This window comes from Phragmites australis, chromosome 18 (assembly GCF_958298935.1).
Source record: "Phragmites australis chromosome 18, lpPhrAust1.1, whole genome shotgun sequence".
Taxonomy (NCBI): Eukaryota; Viridiplantae; Streptophyta; class Magnoliopsida; order Poales; family Poaceae; genus Phragmites; species Phragmites australis.
The window spans coordinates 2900784-2915441 of record NC_084938.1 but is presented as its reverse complement, the minus strand read 5'-3'; the positions used below and the strand labels follow the sequence as shown (position 1 = coordinate 2915441).

The 14658-nt window shown below is 45.3% G+C and overlaps 2 protein-coding genes across 8 annotated transcripts; one reads left to right on the top strand and one right to left on the bottom strand.

Moving 5' to 3' along the window:
- Positions 1 to 1751: 1751 nt before the first annotated feature.
- Positions 1752 to 8469, top strand: LOC133899730 (pentatricopeptide repeat-containing protein At1g07590, mitochondrial-like). Of its 7 annotated transcripts, none has more exons than XM_062340783.1 (6): positions 1752 to 4068; positions 4834 to 4937; positions 5056 to 5137; positions 5277 to 5288; positions 5410 to 5509; positions 5784 to 5972. In XM_062340783.1, the coding sequence occupies exon 1, from the start codon at positions 1964 to 1966 to the stop codon at positions 3548 to 3550; it is 1587 nt and encodes a 528-aa protein (XP_062196767.1). In that variant the 5' UTR covers positions 1752 to 1963; the 3' UTR covers positions 3551 to 4068; positions 4834 to 4937; positions 5056 to 5137; positions 5277 to 5288; positions 5410 to 5509; positions 5784 to 5972. The 7 variants fall into 7 exon arrangements, with proteins under 7 accessions (XP_062196767.1, XP_062196766.1, XP_062196765.1 ...); XM_062340782.1 differs by having other exon boundaries at positions 5667 to 5972; XM_062340781.1 differs by lacking the exon at positions 5277 to 5288 and having other exon boundaries at positions 5667 to 5972.
- A 1254-nt stretch (positions 8470 to 9723) lies between these two features.
- On the bottom strand, positions 9724 to 11379 carry LOC133899436 (uncharacterized; the record flags this gene model as incomplete). Its single annotated transcript, XM_062340423.1, has 1 exon — positions 9724 to 11379. A coding segment is annotated over one exon (1461 nt), but the record flags the coding sequence as incomplete, so codon positions are not given.
- Positions 11380 to 14658: the final 3279 nt, after the last annotated feature.

Below are 14658 nucleotides of genomic sequence, written 5' to 3'. Positions count from 1 at the left end.
CTAGTTTATTTGCTGATCTCTGTAGATACGATAACCTTGAAATACTTTAGGTGAAAGTACTAAAATTGAACTATGTGTTTGCGGTATTTTTGTTGTACATGTAACTATATTCAACAATACCTCGGAAAAAACCGAGTCTCCCTATACCTTCTCTTTACTTTGAGCAATTTACTTCTAATATTTAATTTCTACATTTACATTCTTGCGACTTCTTTTACTATGGCTATTTTGCTAGAATATAGATAGTGTTTGATTGAGCTTGCATGTTTTCACCTAGAAATTAGTGTATTCTTAGTTTAAGGTTGTTATTTTCTTTGCAATAGTCTTTAGAGGTAGAAAAGTTTTAGAACCTAATTCATCCTACCGAGCATGCTCTCACAAAGGAGAATACCCACCTAGGTAACCTTGGAAAACGGATCCTCTGACTTGAAGGAACAAAGTCATGAGTGAACATTACATGTGGTTCCCTTGACACTCACATGCCCTTAGGGTCCCACACACGCCAACCCACACCAACATGCACGCACTTGTGACGACACACAGAAACTATTGCAAAGAAAATAACAACTTTAACCTAAATATACACTAATTTCTAGGTGAAAACATGTAAGCTCAATTAAGCACTATCTATATTTTAGCAAAACAACCATAGTAAAAGAAATCACAAGAACGTAAATATATAAATTAGAGCCTAATTCACCCTATCCCCTCTTGGCCATCTTGATCCTTCACATTGCCTCACTTCCGTGCCGCATGGCCACATCACCCTGACTTGGATGCGCCCTCAAATTCCGAATCCCTGATCAACGAGCCAACGATGGTGAGTGAAATGTGTTGTATGAAATGGTCAAGGTTAGAAGTCTGGGTTTATAGGTTCAATTGGTAGGAATATTTGGAGTATTTTCTCATCTGATAGTAAGAATTTGTATGGAATAGCTGATTTCTGGTTCGATATTGGACAGACATTCCTAGGAAATCTAGAAATTTATGCCTATAAAGCCCTAGACTATATACCATCATTAGGTTATTTCAATGTACTTTTTAGCAAAAAGACAGAAGGGTGTTAACAAGAGGAGAGCATACAAGCGTGCTACAACAAGATAGGACATTATTTTACGATATAAAATGTAAATCCCTCAATTATGGTAAAAGAGAAAAGTAGTTAAATTGGTTATCCAAATCTACATTTTTGGCCCAAGAAATCTCTACATTCACTTTTCATTGGGTACAGATCCATAGTGTAAGCATTGGTGTCCTGTGACACCAATGATCTTGATCAAATATCTTAATAATATCAGTAACACGATTTTCTAGATTACTGCTCGGTCAACCAGTGATAAGATGATACCACGATTTTAGCAGGATTACTGTTTCGTGACATAAGTGACGTGATTTTCTGGATCCGCACATCAATAGCCGGGCACCATGCTTTTACCAAAGTCGAGGGGAACTGACGCTTGACAAGTTGACATGAAATCCAAGCTCATCTTTGTTGTAGGCAAGTGTGGTAGGGGAGTGTTTGTTTAGGGTTCTGTTTTTTTTTTCGTGGTTCCCATTATGAAGAGATCTCATATCTATTTCTTTTACTCTGAAATTCTCTTTTATTTTTTTTATAAATCTCCTCAAAAGGAAGCAGTCAGAGATAGAATAAAAATAAAGAAAATAAAAATAAGAAGAAAAATTAGAAAGAGAATGAATCAAATAAATACGATCGAGGATGGCCCAACCGAATCAAAGAAAACCTGGTCGAACCAGAGCATGTTCCACTGCCACCATCGATCCAGTGCACAACTGCACACCGCAACCCGTCTTCCCCGGCGCGTACACCTCGTCGTCGGCCATCTCCGTTCGTGCCGGAAAGGAAGCCGCCCTCCTCGCCTCACCACCCCCGAGCGTCCGCAATGACAAGAAGCGACGCTTGTGCGGGCTAGGCAGCGGCACGGACGACGCCGTGTCGCTGGCTATGCGTGCCCCGGCTGCCACAGCCGCCGCGGGCTGCGACTCGCCGTGGACGCTCGCCATCCGCGCCGCGGCTGACCAAGGCCGCCCCCACCGCGCCATAGCGCTCTACCTCTCGTCCCTACGCTCGTCCCACCGCCCTTGCCCCTTCGCTCTCGCCGCCGTCCTCAAGTCCGTGCCCCGCCTCCCCGCGCACGCCGCCATCCCCGCGGCCGCCTCCCTCCACGCGCACCTCCTCCGCCTCGGCCTCCTCTCCCACCCGTACCCGCACGCCGCGCTCGCGCACCTCTACTCCCGCCTCCACCCCGCGCGCCACCAACTGCTCGACGGGGCGCCCGCCGGAGCGCCCCCGCGCTACTCCCTGCTCGTCGCATCCAACTCGCGCCTCGCCTCGCTCCTCCGTACGGGGGACATCCCTGCCGCGCGCTCCCTGTTCGACCGAATGGCCGTGCGGGACGTTGTGTCGTGGAACACCATGGTCGCCGGCCTCGCCAAGGCCAGCCACCTCGACCGGGCCATCGAGATGTTCGACCAAATGCCCGAGAGAAATGCCGCGTCCTGGAATGCCCTCGTGTGCGGGTTCATAGCGCAGGGCTACCTAGACCGAGCTAGGGAGCTGTTTGACCAGATGCCTGTCAGGAACAACGTCTCCTGGATCACGATGATCTCTGGGTACGCTAAGGCCGGGGAAGTCCATGCCGCTGCCGACCTGTTTGAACGGATGGAAAGCAAGGATCTTTATGCATGGAATGCGATGATTGCGTGCTATGCGCAGAATGGCTGCGCGCGGGAGGCACTTGGCATTTTTAACCGGATGCTGAAGCCGCATGTTTGGGTGCTGCCCAACGAGAAGACTTTGTCTTCTGTCATCTCGGCTTGCTCACAGCTGGGGGACTTGAGGTTCGGCTTATGGGTAGAGACCTTTATGGAGTCTGTGGGGGTTGAACTGGATGATCACCTGCTCACCGCTCTGGTTGATTTGTACACCAAGAGCGGGCGGATGGATAGGGCATTCGACTTGTTCAGAGGCTTGAGGACGAGGGATGTGGTGTCTTACAGCGCAATGATAGTGGGCTGCGGGATGCATGGAAAGTTAAACGAAGCTTTTGGCTTGTTCAAGGAGATGTCCAACGCGAAGATTGATCCTAATGCAGTGACCTTTGTGGGGTTGTTGTCTGCATACAATCATGCGGGACTGATGGAAGAAGCCCGTGCTTGCTTCGCTTCCATGTCAAGCAAATATAGGATCACTCCTTCTGTGGAACACTACACCATTATGGTTGATCTTCTTGGGCGTAGCGGAAAGTTGGATGAAGCATTCAAGCTGATCATGGAGATGCCAGTGCGGCCACATGCTAGTGTTTGGGGTGCCTTGCTTCTTGCTTGCAGGTTGCACAACAATGTTGAGCTCGGGGAAGTTGTTGCTTCCAAGTGCTTTGAACTGGCGCCTGAAGATAGTGGATATTACATTCTGTTGGGCAACATATATGCACAAGCAAAAGAATGGGACAAGGTTAAGAGGTTAAGGAAGATAATGGCAGAAAGGGGTTTGAGTAAGATGCCTGGGAGTAGCTGGGTGCATGTCGTGTAAATCCATTCTATTTATCGTACTCATTTTGATCAATTAGGTCAGTTACTTGGGTGACAAATCGACATGCAATTCAGATTTTGGGCACTAAGATTTGACAAGGTGGGGAGTCAATGCCACCAGTCATGTTTCGTGACTTCTCTACGTAGGTTCAGAGAAGATTGGATTCAGTTGTTCTTACGGGTCCTGCTTGGGAGCTTAGGGCATGTGTAATGCTATACCTCAGCTATCTTTAAGCCTTGTCACAATTTTTTTTGGCGATTTAAAGAAGAGAGGAGGAACATGGCTTAGGCACAAGAATATAGGAAAAAGAGATGTATAGACAAGTTAGAGGCAATGCATTAAGGGAGACTATCTCTTATGTTCTCTCTAGATGATGTGGACGCTCCATTAGAGATGCCCTTTTGCAACTTTGCTACCTGGTTAAGTTTAAGCATTCCTTGGGAAATTCATGATTGGATCTGTTGCCGTCACCTTTTGCACAAGTATATGTGTATATGTACTTTGCAATTATGAGCTAGGTATATATGACCTTATGCCTTCCATAATGGATGTTAATTGCTCTATGCACAGAATTACCTGTATCTATCACAATTTAGTTTGCAGTCGTGCATTAGCTATGTAATGTCCTGTACCTTCCTTATATGATGTTAGTTGCTCTGTGCATAGACTTACCTGTATCTATCACAATTTATTCTGCAGTTGTTCATTACTTATGTAATGTCTTGTGCCTTCTATGATTGATGTTAATTGCTCTATGCATAGAGTTACCTGTACCTATAACAATTTACTTGCAGTTATGTTTTAGCTATGAAAACTGATGTTAGCTGCTCTGTCCATAGAGCTGCCCATGAAAAAATGGTGGGTATTCTGAAGAGTTGCTTACTGACATGTAGAAAGACAGTTATTGTCAAGTATTAGGCACAACACCTTTTGAAATAGTTAAATAACAACACATTTAAAAAAATCACACTGAGTTTAGCTACTGTTGTAAATAGTATGGACTGTTGTAAATAGTATGGAGGTTATCCTTTCATTTCAAATTCACGCTGGACATTGTCACCGGTTTTCCAATGGCTTTTCTTATTTCTGGAAGAACTTTTGCTGGCATGCGACAGTCGGTTCTCAGTACTATTGCAGAAATGTAACAGTGAATTGTCTGTCCTCTATTGCAAGCTGTATGTATGACGTAAATTACAAATCAGTAGATAAAGTGATGAATAGAATCTTTTTCAGAGGTTGAGAACACTAGCTAGCTTGCTTATAATGTCTTGTTATATTTTCAGGAATCATGTTTAAAGAAGGTATTTGCTGCAAAGCTTTTAACCGTGACATTGGCCTCTCCATTCGGAAAGGTGTACCTACCACTATCAACAACAATACTTGACGGGTAAATTACTAGAGCATCTGTGTTCTACTCCTACTGGTCTGATGCTGCTTCTGAATATTTCTTTATCTTTTTTTTTTCTGAGGGAGAATGTTTATGTATCTTAATCAAATTGCACCAGGTTGAAAGTAAGTCCAAGAGCCATTAGCGAAAGATCACTGGAGTGACATTTTCTCAACTGGTGAATATTGTTGTAGCATCAGGTGTGTTACTTACCATATTCGCATTGTGCCTTACCTGTATCACTTATCCATGCGGTGAATACTTACAATATCCCCTTTGAGTGGTTACACTGATTGTTGTGATCATCCTATTGTCTCTCTTCGTTAATTGACACTGCAGTGCCCCCAAGAGGTGCGCTTCTAGCTCCTTAGTCGCCTCTTGGTTTATTCTGGACTCTGTACTGGAGCTATTGGAATCTTTTGTAAAGCTTTTGGCCTTGCAAGATGCATTTTATTTCTGTCCTTTGGGACAGGTATTTGTAGCGTAAGATATGGTGGCACGTTACATGGTGAATTGGTGATATTTACACGGCCAATGATGGGAGACTGGGTGAAATTCAGCAAATCATTCAGGTATTGCATTGTTCAGGGCTTCAAATGTTTCAATTCGATGTGCTTAAATTTGTCATTTAAGATTCGACACATTTAGCGACACAATGTGGTTTGCTAAGATGGCTGAATGTTTGCCATTTCTCATTGGATGATGGATCTGATTCCATCGGTTCGCCAGGTTTGGTTAGCCCTGATTCCAGGTCATGCATTCTTGTATCGTGTCACGAGCATTTCAGTGCCAGCAAATTTAGGGCTCCATCGTAGCATCACTGTATTTCATCTGTGTGCTGAACAGATTGTAAGTAGGCATCACCCAAGAGTGAAAGGTAGATTTCGTTGGACGGCCCAGATCAAGCGACAGCAGTGTTTCTGACGGCCGCGATAGACTTCTTGGGTGCGTACCGGAGCGTCGATTTCCGATCCGACGGCTCCGAGACGCGTGAAGCGTCAGGGCTGCAGGCCAAGACGCTCCACGAGCCCGCGATGCTGCTGGTGCGGACGCTGCTCCGGCGCCGGCGGCCGCCGCTCCCTGTCGCCGCCACAGGCTTCTTCACCAGCTCCGGAAGCGACGCCCTCGCGCCTCCGCCGCCGCGTCCTCCTGTACTGGAGTGGCCCCACTATGAGCCGGAGCAGGAGGGCTCGCTGGCGCGGCGGCTGGAGCGGGCGGCGTCGGTGGGCGCGGCCATGCGGGGTTGGATGGCCGACGGCCGCGCTGTGCACCGCGGCCACGTATTCCACGCCGTCAACCGCCTCCGACGCCACCGCCTCCACCGCACAGCCCTCCAGGTGGCCCCTCTCCCCTTCTTCCTCCTGCCCGTTTATCGCATTCCCGGTCTTGTCTTAGATTCCCTCATCCTCCCATGAGAGTTTGCCTTGGTGATTGATGCGAGTTAATCTGAGCAGTGAGATAAACTATGCAGCTTTCTTGTCCTCCTCCCTTTGATGAGTATTCTTCTGATGTTCCAGTGATTTCTATACTTGGGCACGAATGTGGTGGAAAGGCTTAAGGCCCTACAAGGCTGAAACAAACGGGCAGATTATGCAATCCAGCTTTTAACAATCCAACCTCCAGAGTATAACAATTCAGCTCCTAAATTATAACAATCCAGCAATCTCTCTTCCACCAGCTTATGCAAATTGTACCATCCATCTTTTTATAATCCACAATCTACAGGCTGTTTTTTACAATCTCCAGCTGAAACAAACAGACTCTAAAACTTCCTTGCATATCTATTGGTTATCTGTGTAGAGATGAGCAAATTTTGGCGTTGTTTGAATGGTAATTTAGTTTCTACCTTTTAGTTGCATGATTACTTAACTCATCACCATGGAATTAGCGTCTCTTCGTTTAATCTTGAACAATGTACGAGTAGTGATAATTAAATGTGGGTATAAGGTGCCCCCTACCTTCTAGTATTTGTTCAGGAAGTGACACTGATTTTTTGCAATTTTTTTCTTGCTACAGGTCATGGAATGGATCATGAGAGAGAGGCCCTACAAGCTGAGTGAGCTTGATTACTCATATTTCCTGGAGTTCACAGCTAAAGTACATGGCATTTCTGAAGCCGAAAGCCTCTTCCTCCGCGTGCCCCAGCAATACCAGAAAGAGCTGCTCTACAACAACCTTGTCATGGCTGCTTTGGATATGGGTCTGATTAAGCATTCATACGCTTACATGAGGAAGATGAGGGAATTGTCCCTGCCGATTTCTCCATACGTTTACAACCGACTGATCATCCTCCATTCTTCACCTGGGAGCAGGAAAACTGTATCCAAGGTCCTTTCTCAGATGAAAGCAGATCGTGTGACCCCTCACACATCAACTTACAATATCATATTGAAAATACAGGCCAATGAGCACAACATTGATGGAGTAGCAAGGGTGTTCAATGATATGAAAAGAGCAAAGATTGAGCCCAATGAGATCACTTATGGCATTCTAGCAATCGCACATGCCGTAGCGAGGCTATATACTGTTTCCCAGACATATGTAGAAGCTATCGAGAATTCCATGACAGGTACTAACTGGTCTACACTGGAAATTCTTCTCATCTTGTACGGATACCTTGGGAAGGAAAAGGAACTAAAGAGAACATGGGAGATCATGCAAGGGCTCCCCCATGTTCGATCTAAAAGTTTCATACTAGCAATTGAAGCATTTGGAAAGGTTGGCTTCATTGAACAGGCAGAAGAGATATGGCTGGAGATCAAATCTTCAAGGAATTTAAGCCTTACAGAACACTTCAATTCAATTTTATCAGTTTATTGCAGGCATGGCCTCATGGATAAAGCATCCGCCGTGTTCAAAGAAATGAGGGCAAACGGTTGTCAGCCGAATGCTATCACTTATCGACACTTAGCATTGGGTTGCTTGAAGTCAGGTCTTGTTAAAGAAGCTTTGAAAACAATGGATATGGGAAAGAAAGAAGTTGTCACGAAGAAGGTGAGAAGTTCAACACCATGGTTGGAGACTACACATATGTTGCTTGAAAATTTTGCAGAAATTGGTGACCTGGAAAATGCAAAGATGGTTTATGAAGAACTGAATGAATCAAAGTATTGTAGGAATTCCTTTGTGTATAATACCCTTCTAAAAGCTTACGTGAAGGCAAAAGTTCATGAGCCGGATTTGGTAAGGGCAATGATTTTGAGAGGGGCAATGCCTGATGCGGAGACATATAGCCTTCTGAGATTGATAGAGCAGTTCAAGATATAATGCTATCTGTACACAAACCGTCTGCTGTTGTAAGGAGTTCAGGGATTAAAAGGGAAAAATGAAACCGTGCTGAACTGAACCATACAAAGATCAGTAGAGAACTTGTAAAATCACATGTTGCGCCCAGTTGTCATTTGGTAGTGGATTTGTTGCATAGTAATATCTACATGTGCACAATCCTAATGGTGAGGTGCAGGTTTTGCTATCCTGAACAGTTTTCCTGTTGTAAAACTTGCACGATCCAAATATTGAAAATGTTGTTTCCTCCGTGTGTAAGGTATGTAAAATGATCTACTTATTCATCTGTATGTTGGAAAAGAACCATGAACCAGAATACTATTGTAATCCAACTTTTTTCCCCCTAGTGGACATTGCAGGAGATCCACAATTCCACATTTGATTTCAGAATAGGGAAGAGGCAAATCAAAATTACATTGGGTCCAGGACAAATACTCCCAACCAAGAAGGAAAATAGTCAGCATATCACCACACTGCACCACACTGTATTTTAGCTTCTTGATGTACAGATGAGAAAACAGTAGAAGCACTATCCATTTTGACGAAGCCAAACTAAGGAGTCAAGTGCTATTCTGCACCTCTATGATAGGCAAACCTGAGCACATCTGACTCAAGGAGCTAGTTGCATATCAGCAGTCTGACATTTTCCCTGTGCAAAAGTCCAGAAATGTTACAACAGTTCGGAGGTCACAAAGAATTGTCCATCAATATTATCATGGGGATTTATGTTGTGATCTTTCTGAATGTTCAGCTGAAATGTAAATAAGAGATACCGATGCGTTTGCACCAACTTGATTGTTTTCATTTGCAAAATAGAGCTGGTTAGTGATATGGAGAGGCTGCTTGAAAGATTCGGCTCAAACTAAATGACTGCCTTTTTTTTAGCATAAACATAGACAACTGCTGGCATCTTACTGCAATACATGTTAACCTGGTTGTGTGATATATAGAATGCTAGTACAAAAATAGCTAATTGCAGTGACAAAAGCAACAGGAGCTGTCATGTACTCATGTTCTGCAGCATTATACATGTATAAATCTCCATCTTCTGCAGCGGCATGTATTAATTCACTGTGGCACAAGACATCATAACATGTTTTTGCAATGCCATATATTAGTAAGTTGGGTTTTTTAATGATAGACTTGATCCACCTTGTCAGAGCAAATCTGCGTGTGCCACTGTTGGGTTACACTACTCATATGCTTCAATTTTTTATTGCCTCACTCACAATGGCACTGGCACTTCAGATCAGAAACAAGGACTGCCAGACTCTGGATACTTTTTACTTGGAAAAAGAGATACTTGGAATAATCAAGAACCGTAGCTGAGCAAACGAATGCCCACCCAACTACATAATCTCAGTAACAGGAAGATCATAATGGTATAATGGACACAATCACAACTCTAAACACTTCGTAATCTCACTGTACCAGAAATGGATGCAATATCAGAAAATTTTATCCCAGCAGGCCAGCATACAGAACAACAGCATTCACCATGGACACTGAAACTGACATTTCGATTCCTTTGCCATGGAGGTACATACACGATATGTAAGAGAACGGAGGAAACAAGCGATGGCATGTACGTTCCTACATTATAACCTTGAGGTGTTTCTGAACCTAATCAAGGTAACAACTAGCATTCGGATATGGTCTATAGGTTTTATTGGAGAGAATGACAGCACTCTGGTACCTACTGCTGCCTCCTCCTTGTTCTTCTTGGGGTCGTGGATCCTGAAGGCCTTGACCTCCTACTTGACCCTGGATTCCCCACTATAACAGCTGTGGTGCTTGAAGTCGAAGGTTGCTCCACAGATGATGACTGCTGAGGTGCTGCAGGAACTGCCAGTGCAGCATTATCAACACTAGATGGCGGCAATGGGACCTGATTGCTGCTCTCAGGGGCAACATTGCCCATATTCACAATTATTGCACGCATGGAAGGTGAGACATTGCTATCTTGCCTTTGCTGTCTCCGAGCCCTAGCCCTTGATCGGCTTGCAGGAACTAAATTCACCTCAACCCCTCCAGATGGGTTTGGTTGGCCTCTCACTATACCCTGATTTTCTATCAACTGCCTCACCACTGTTGCAATACTTCTCGTGTCTGCCATTTGCAGCTGCTGCCTCAGGCTCTCCATTCTGTTTGCACGCGGCCTGGGAGGCATATCAAGGCTGGAGGGATCCCGCTCATCGCCGCCTCTTCCATAAATCGGAGTGACATTCACTTCAAGCACCTCACCCCTGCAAACAGGGCACTCAGACTGGGCTGAATGCTCATGAAGCCACTGGTACAAGCATGGCCAGCAGAAGAGGTGACCGCATGGTGTAACCACGGGCTCTTTAGCCGCGTCGAGGCAGATATTGCACTCAAAGCTGGAGTTGCATCCACAGCACCCATCCTTCTTAACAGCACCCCTACCTCCCACCTTGTCATCGCCATCCAGCTTTTGCCGCCTTGCCACATCTAGGGAGCTATGGGAGCGTCGGATGGCCCAGACCAGCCTATCCGCTTCCGGACTAGCTGCCCGTTGGCTGTGGTTCGCCAACCCTGACCTCATACCGCTGTGCTGCTGGCTGACCTGGATCAACCTCTGAATGCGGAACTCGGGAGTCATTGATTCAATCTCAATTGCCCCTTGAATGGACCCCCTCAATAAGCTCGTGCTGACCATCTCCATTCCACCAGCCACAGCCACCCGACCAGGGTGCACAAACCTTTCCACCCACGGTGCAAGATTATCCCTTCCCAAACCAGGAGGAGCAGGCGGCGGTGGTGAGACATTGTCACCGCCCATGGGCGCGCCAAGCACCACAGCCGGCTCAACAGCATCAGTGCCCTCTTCACTATCAGTGCTGTGGCCGTCGAGCCACGCATAAACTATAGGATCTAGCATCGATTGCTCCTCCGGGGTGGAGAGCGCATTCGACGGCGAGTAGGCCGCCGCCGAGGCCGGCTCATTCGTTCTTGGGGCATCCGGCGCAGAGCCGTCCGAATTCGGCAACGACGCCGGGCAATCCAGCGCGGCGTCGAGCCGGCCAGGAGGCCGTGGCAACGGAGGGAGGCCGAGGTACAGGTTTAGATCCATCCGCCTCCTGCTCCGGCTGCCCTCGGCGGTCTCCTCGCCTGCCAGCAGTTGCTTGCTCTCCACCGATCAATCAGATGCAACACACACTTGTACACCTGCAAAAACTCCCCACGGAAGGAGACACCAATCCACGAACAGCAAGAACGAGCTTGCTGCCCCCGGAACGGCGGAATCAGCAGGAAGACCGTACGGATCTGCATAGGACCGAAAGGGCCTGAACAAAATCGAATCTTTAACACGAACCTACAGAGATTTCACGGGACTTCGCGGCGCCGGACGCGATCAGCCGAAATTTTGGAGGACTTAGGGGGGTTTTATCACGCACCATGAGCAATTCTTGCTGTGTGAGATCGCTGGAGGGGCATGGGAAGCTGATTCGGGGATTGAATCATATGGAAGGAGGGATTGGGAAAGGAGAGACTTGGATTTGGGGATTTTTTTGGTAGAATCGGGAGCGGCCTGAGTGGATTGGAATGCGAGTCCGCGGCCAGAGGAGCGGAGGCAGGGAGGAACAGAGGAGAACCGCTGGGTTTTTATTTCTTCCTTTGTTTTTGTTGTGTGAAGAAAACCTGGCTGGAGGCCGGTAATATAGCATGGAAACCATTTATTTTCTACCCAAAAGATTTTGTGCTTTGATGCTAAATATTTTGGACAAATTTATTTGATACATAAGAAATCACAAGTCCCAAAACAAACAAATTTAGGATGATAAAAAGATGCAACATTTCAAGATATAAATAGTGACACTGGGAAATAATACTTGTCGTGGTAAAGAATAAGTGATCCACTGTTACGAGGGTTTAGGTCAGCAAATACCATTTAGCAGTTGATATTTTTAAAATCATGACCCCTATGTGATCGAATGGGGCTCGCGTGACCAGTCCGTTGATTGCAGATGGAAATCCCGCGACCAATAAGGGGGCGTGTACTTATCTAACTAATATAATCGTATTTAATATCATCCACCTATATATTTTCCTTTCATAGTCACCTTTTAGGGGAGCGTAGTTGTGGGTCGGCACATAGATAGTGTGACCCATTATGTAGCATTTAATGCTACAGAACAGTCTGACAGGCGGGAGTGATGAGCGCGCAATAGGCGTGATGGTGGTTGACGAATGGGACATGACGTGCAAGACAAACAAGCTGGGACGAGTGTGCCCATTACCTATAATGATGAACTAGGAGTATCTGTCTTTATCAGGTATAAGGCAGACTCCGTATTTTGGCACAATATGCTTGTTTGTAAATTTCGCCTGCTACTATATAAAAGGGGAGGATCGGGCATGTAAAGAAGTACAAGTTCATTATTCAACTTACAAGAAAATTCACAGCACATAGGGTTATTATCTTGAGGGAGGCTTAAACCTAAATAAACATTGGTGTTCTTGAGTTCCTTTGACACATATACTCACCAATAGCCACTGAAAACGCTGATCATGTACCTATCGTCTGTCATACTCGGATATATTATCAAGGACCAACCATCGACAATACTCGCAACATTTGTAGAGCCGATGATTCAACGAATTAAAGACTGACTAGAACAAATTGAAAAATGAGTGCAACAAATAGGGATAGATCATGTGAGAGAGGAGGATGCAACAGGTGAATTTCATATTTGTGCAAAATAACATTACCTTGATCTAAGAAAAGACGTAACAAATCGGTACACCGTCTACAATAGAATTTTTATATAACATTGCCAAGAAGATACAATGCAACAAAAGAATATATTTGCAGCAACAACTAAATATGATGCAACAAAGTTCCAAGCATGAAAACAATTAACGCAAAAGAGGTATTGTCACATCCCAACATGCTAATCACATGATTAAGTATTCATAATTAGTATGGCATTATGTTTATGCGTATTCATTTGATAACTTAAGTTATAAAATGTTTTAAAAATAATTTGGAGATAGTCTAGAGCTCCTTAGGAAAGCCCTAAATATTTTGGGGAAGAAGAAGAATAGAGAGAGGGGCAAATTTAGAAAAACTCAGCAAAGGATCCCTTTCGCGGTCTGATCGGGATTCCCCGTGGTCTGACTGCCAGGGGGTAGCCACGTGGGCTTCCCGTGGCCTGACTGACCCTTCCCGTGATCTGACCACCATAGTGCATATGCTCCATTTAAGGAGACCGGCCAACTCTCTCACACTCACTCTCGCTCACCCTTCACCCACACCAGGAGAGAGGGAGAGACCACCTTGACGTCCATGACGACCGGAGATCGACAGAGGGAACTTCGTCGAGCTCTCCGAAGGCTTCCTTGAGCTCCTCCCCTTCATCCTCTTCGTCGAAGGAGTTCCTATGCGTGTTCATCCACCTTAAGTCCCTACACCGCCCCAGAGTCCAATCTCCAAACCAGAATTTCCTTGGAGTGAACCCCTCTAATAGAAAGTTTCCCTACACTAAGGTAATCTCCAAGCTCGAGTCGATCCCCAAGTCATTTAGACCCAAGCTTAACTCTAGCCTAGGGCTTATCTATGGGGTATTTTGAGTTTAGCTTAGTGAATGCTATTCAAATCACTTTAGAAGCACTCCACCGGTCTAATAGAGCATTTTGGTACCCTTCGTGGTCGAATGCTTTGGTGGCCTCGCAAAGTGGCGCCAACAGAGTCAGTAGTCTGACCGCCGACATACCGTCGGTTTGACCGCTAGGCGCCAAAACCTTATGTAGCCCGACGGTCAGACCGCCACCTCCACGTCGATCTAACCGCCAGCCATTCAAGGTTGTATGTATTTAGGTTACCGTGTTCAGGATTTCAAACTTTGAAACCCTAATATTTTGACGATTTTTTGCAAATATTTTTGAAACATGATGCTCTATTGTTATCCAAGCATGCATCATGTGCACACTTTCTCATCATTCATTTGTTTATACAATGCATTCTTGATTCAATTAGAGTGTGTTACGCCGCTGGTCCAAGTGGTTGAGGGTGACACCAGACCCCCAGAATTTTGTGAGTGTTGCGCCAAGAGTATCAGGCAACCTCTAGAGAAGCAAGGCAAGTATCTAAGCATACTCAACCTACTATTTTGGATCTCGTAGTGTATAACTTAATAAAATACGCTTTATGTATGTTTGCATGAGTAGTGGGTCCATTATCAGGTTTTGATGGGTAGAACGTATCTTGATGAATTGTATTACCTCTACCTTGAGTTGTTGATTATCCGTATTCTTGTTGCCTTGATAACATTATTAGTGTCTAACTTAAGAGTTATTCGAAATTCTTATCAATGTATAGGTCCTTGGTAGAAGTTAAGAGATGATGCAACTATTGTTCACGAGCTTAGAGCTTACTTGTTGTTTACAAACACAATAACAATGATGTGGGTTGTAT

What these genes read in the sequence shown, in the direction of transcription:
- LOC133899730 (XM_062340781.1), top strand. Translation starts at nt 1,964, where the DNA reads ATGCGTGCCCCGGCTGCCACAGCCGCCGCGGGCTGCGACTCGCCGTGG.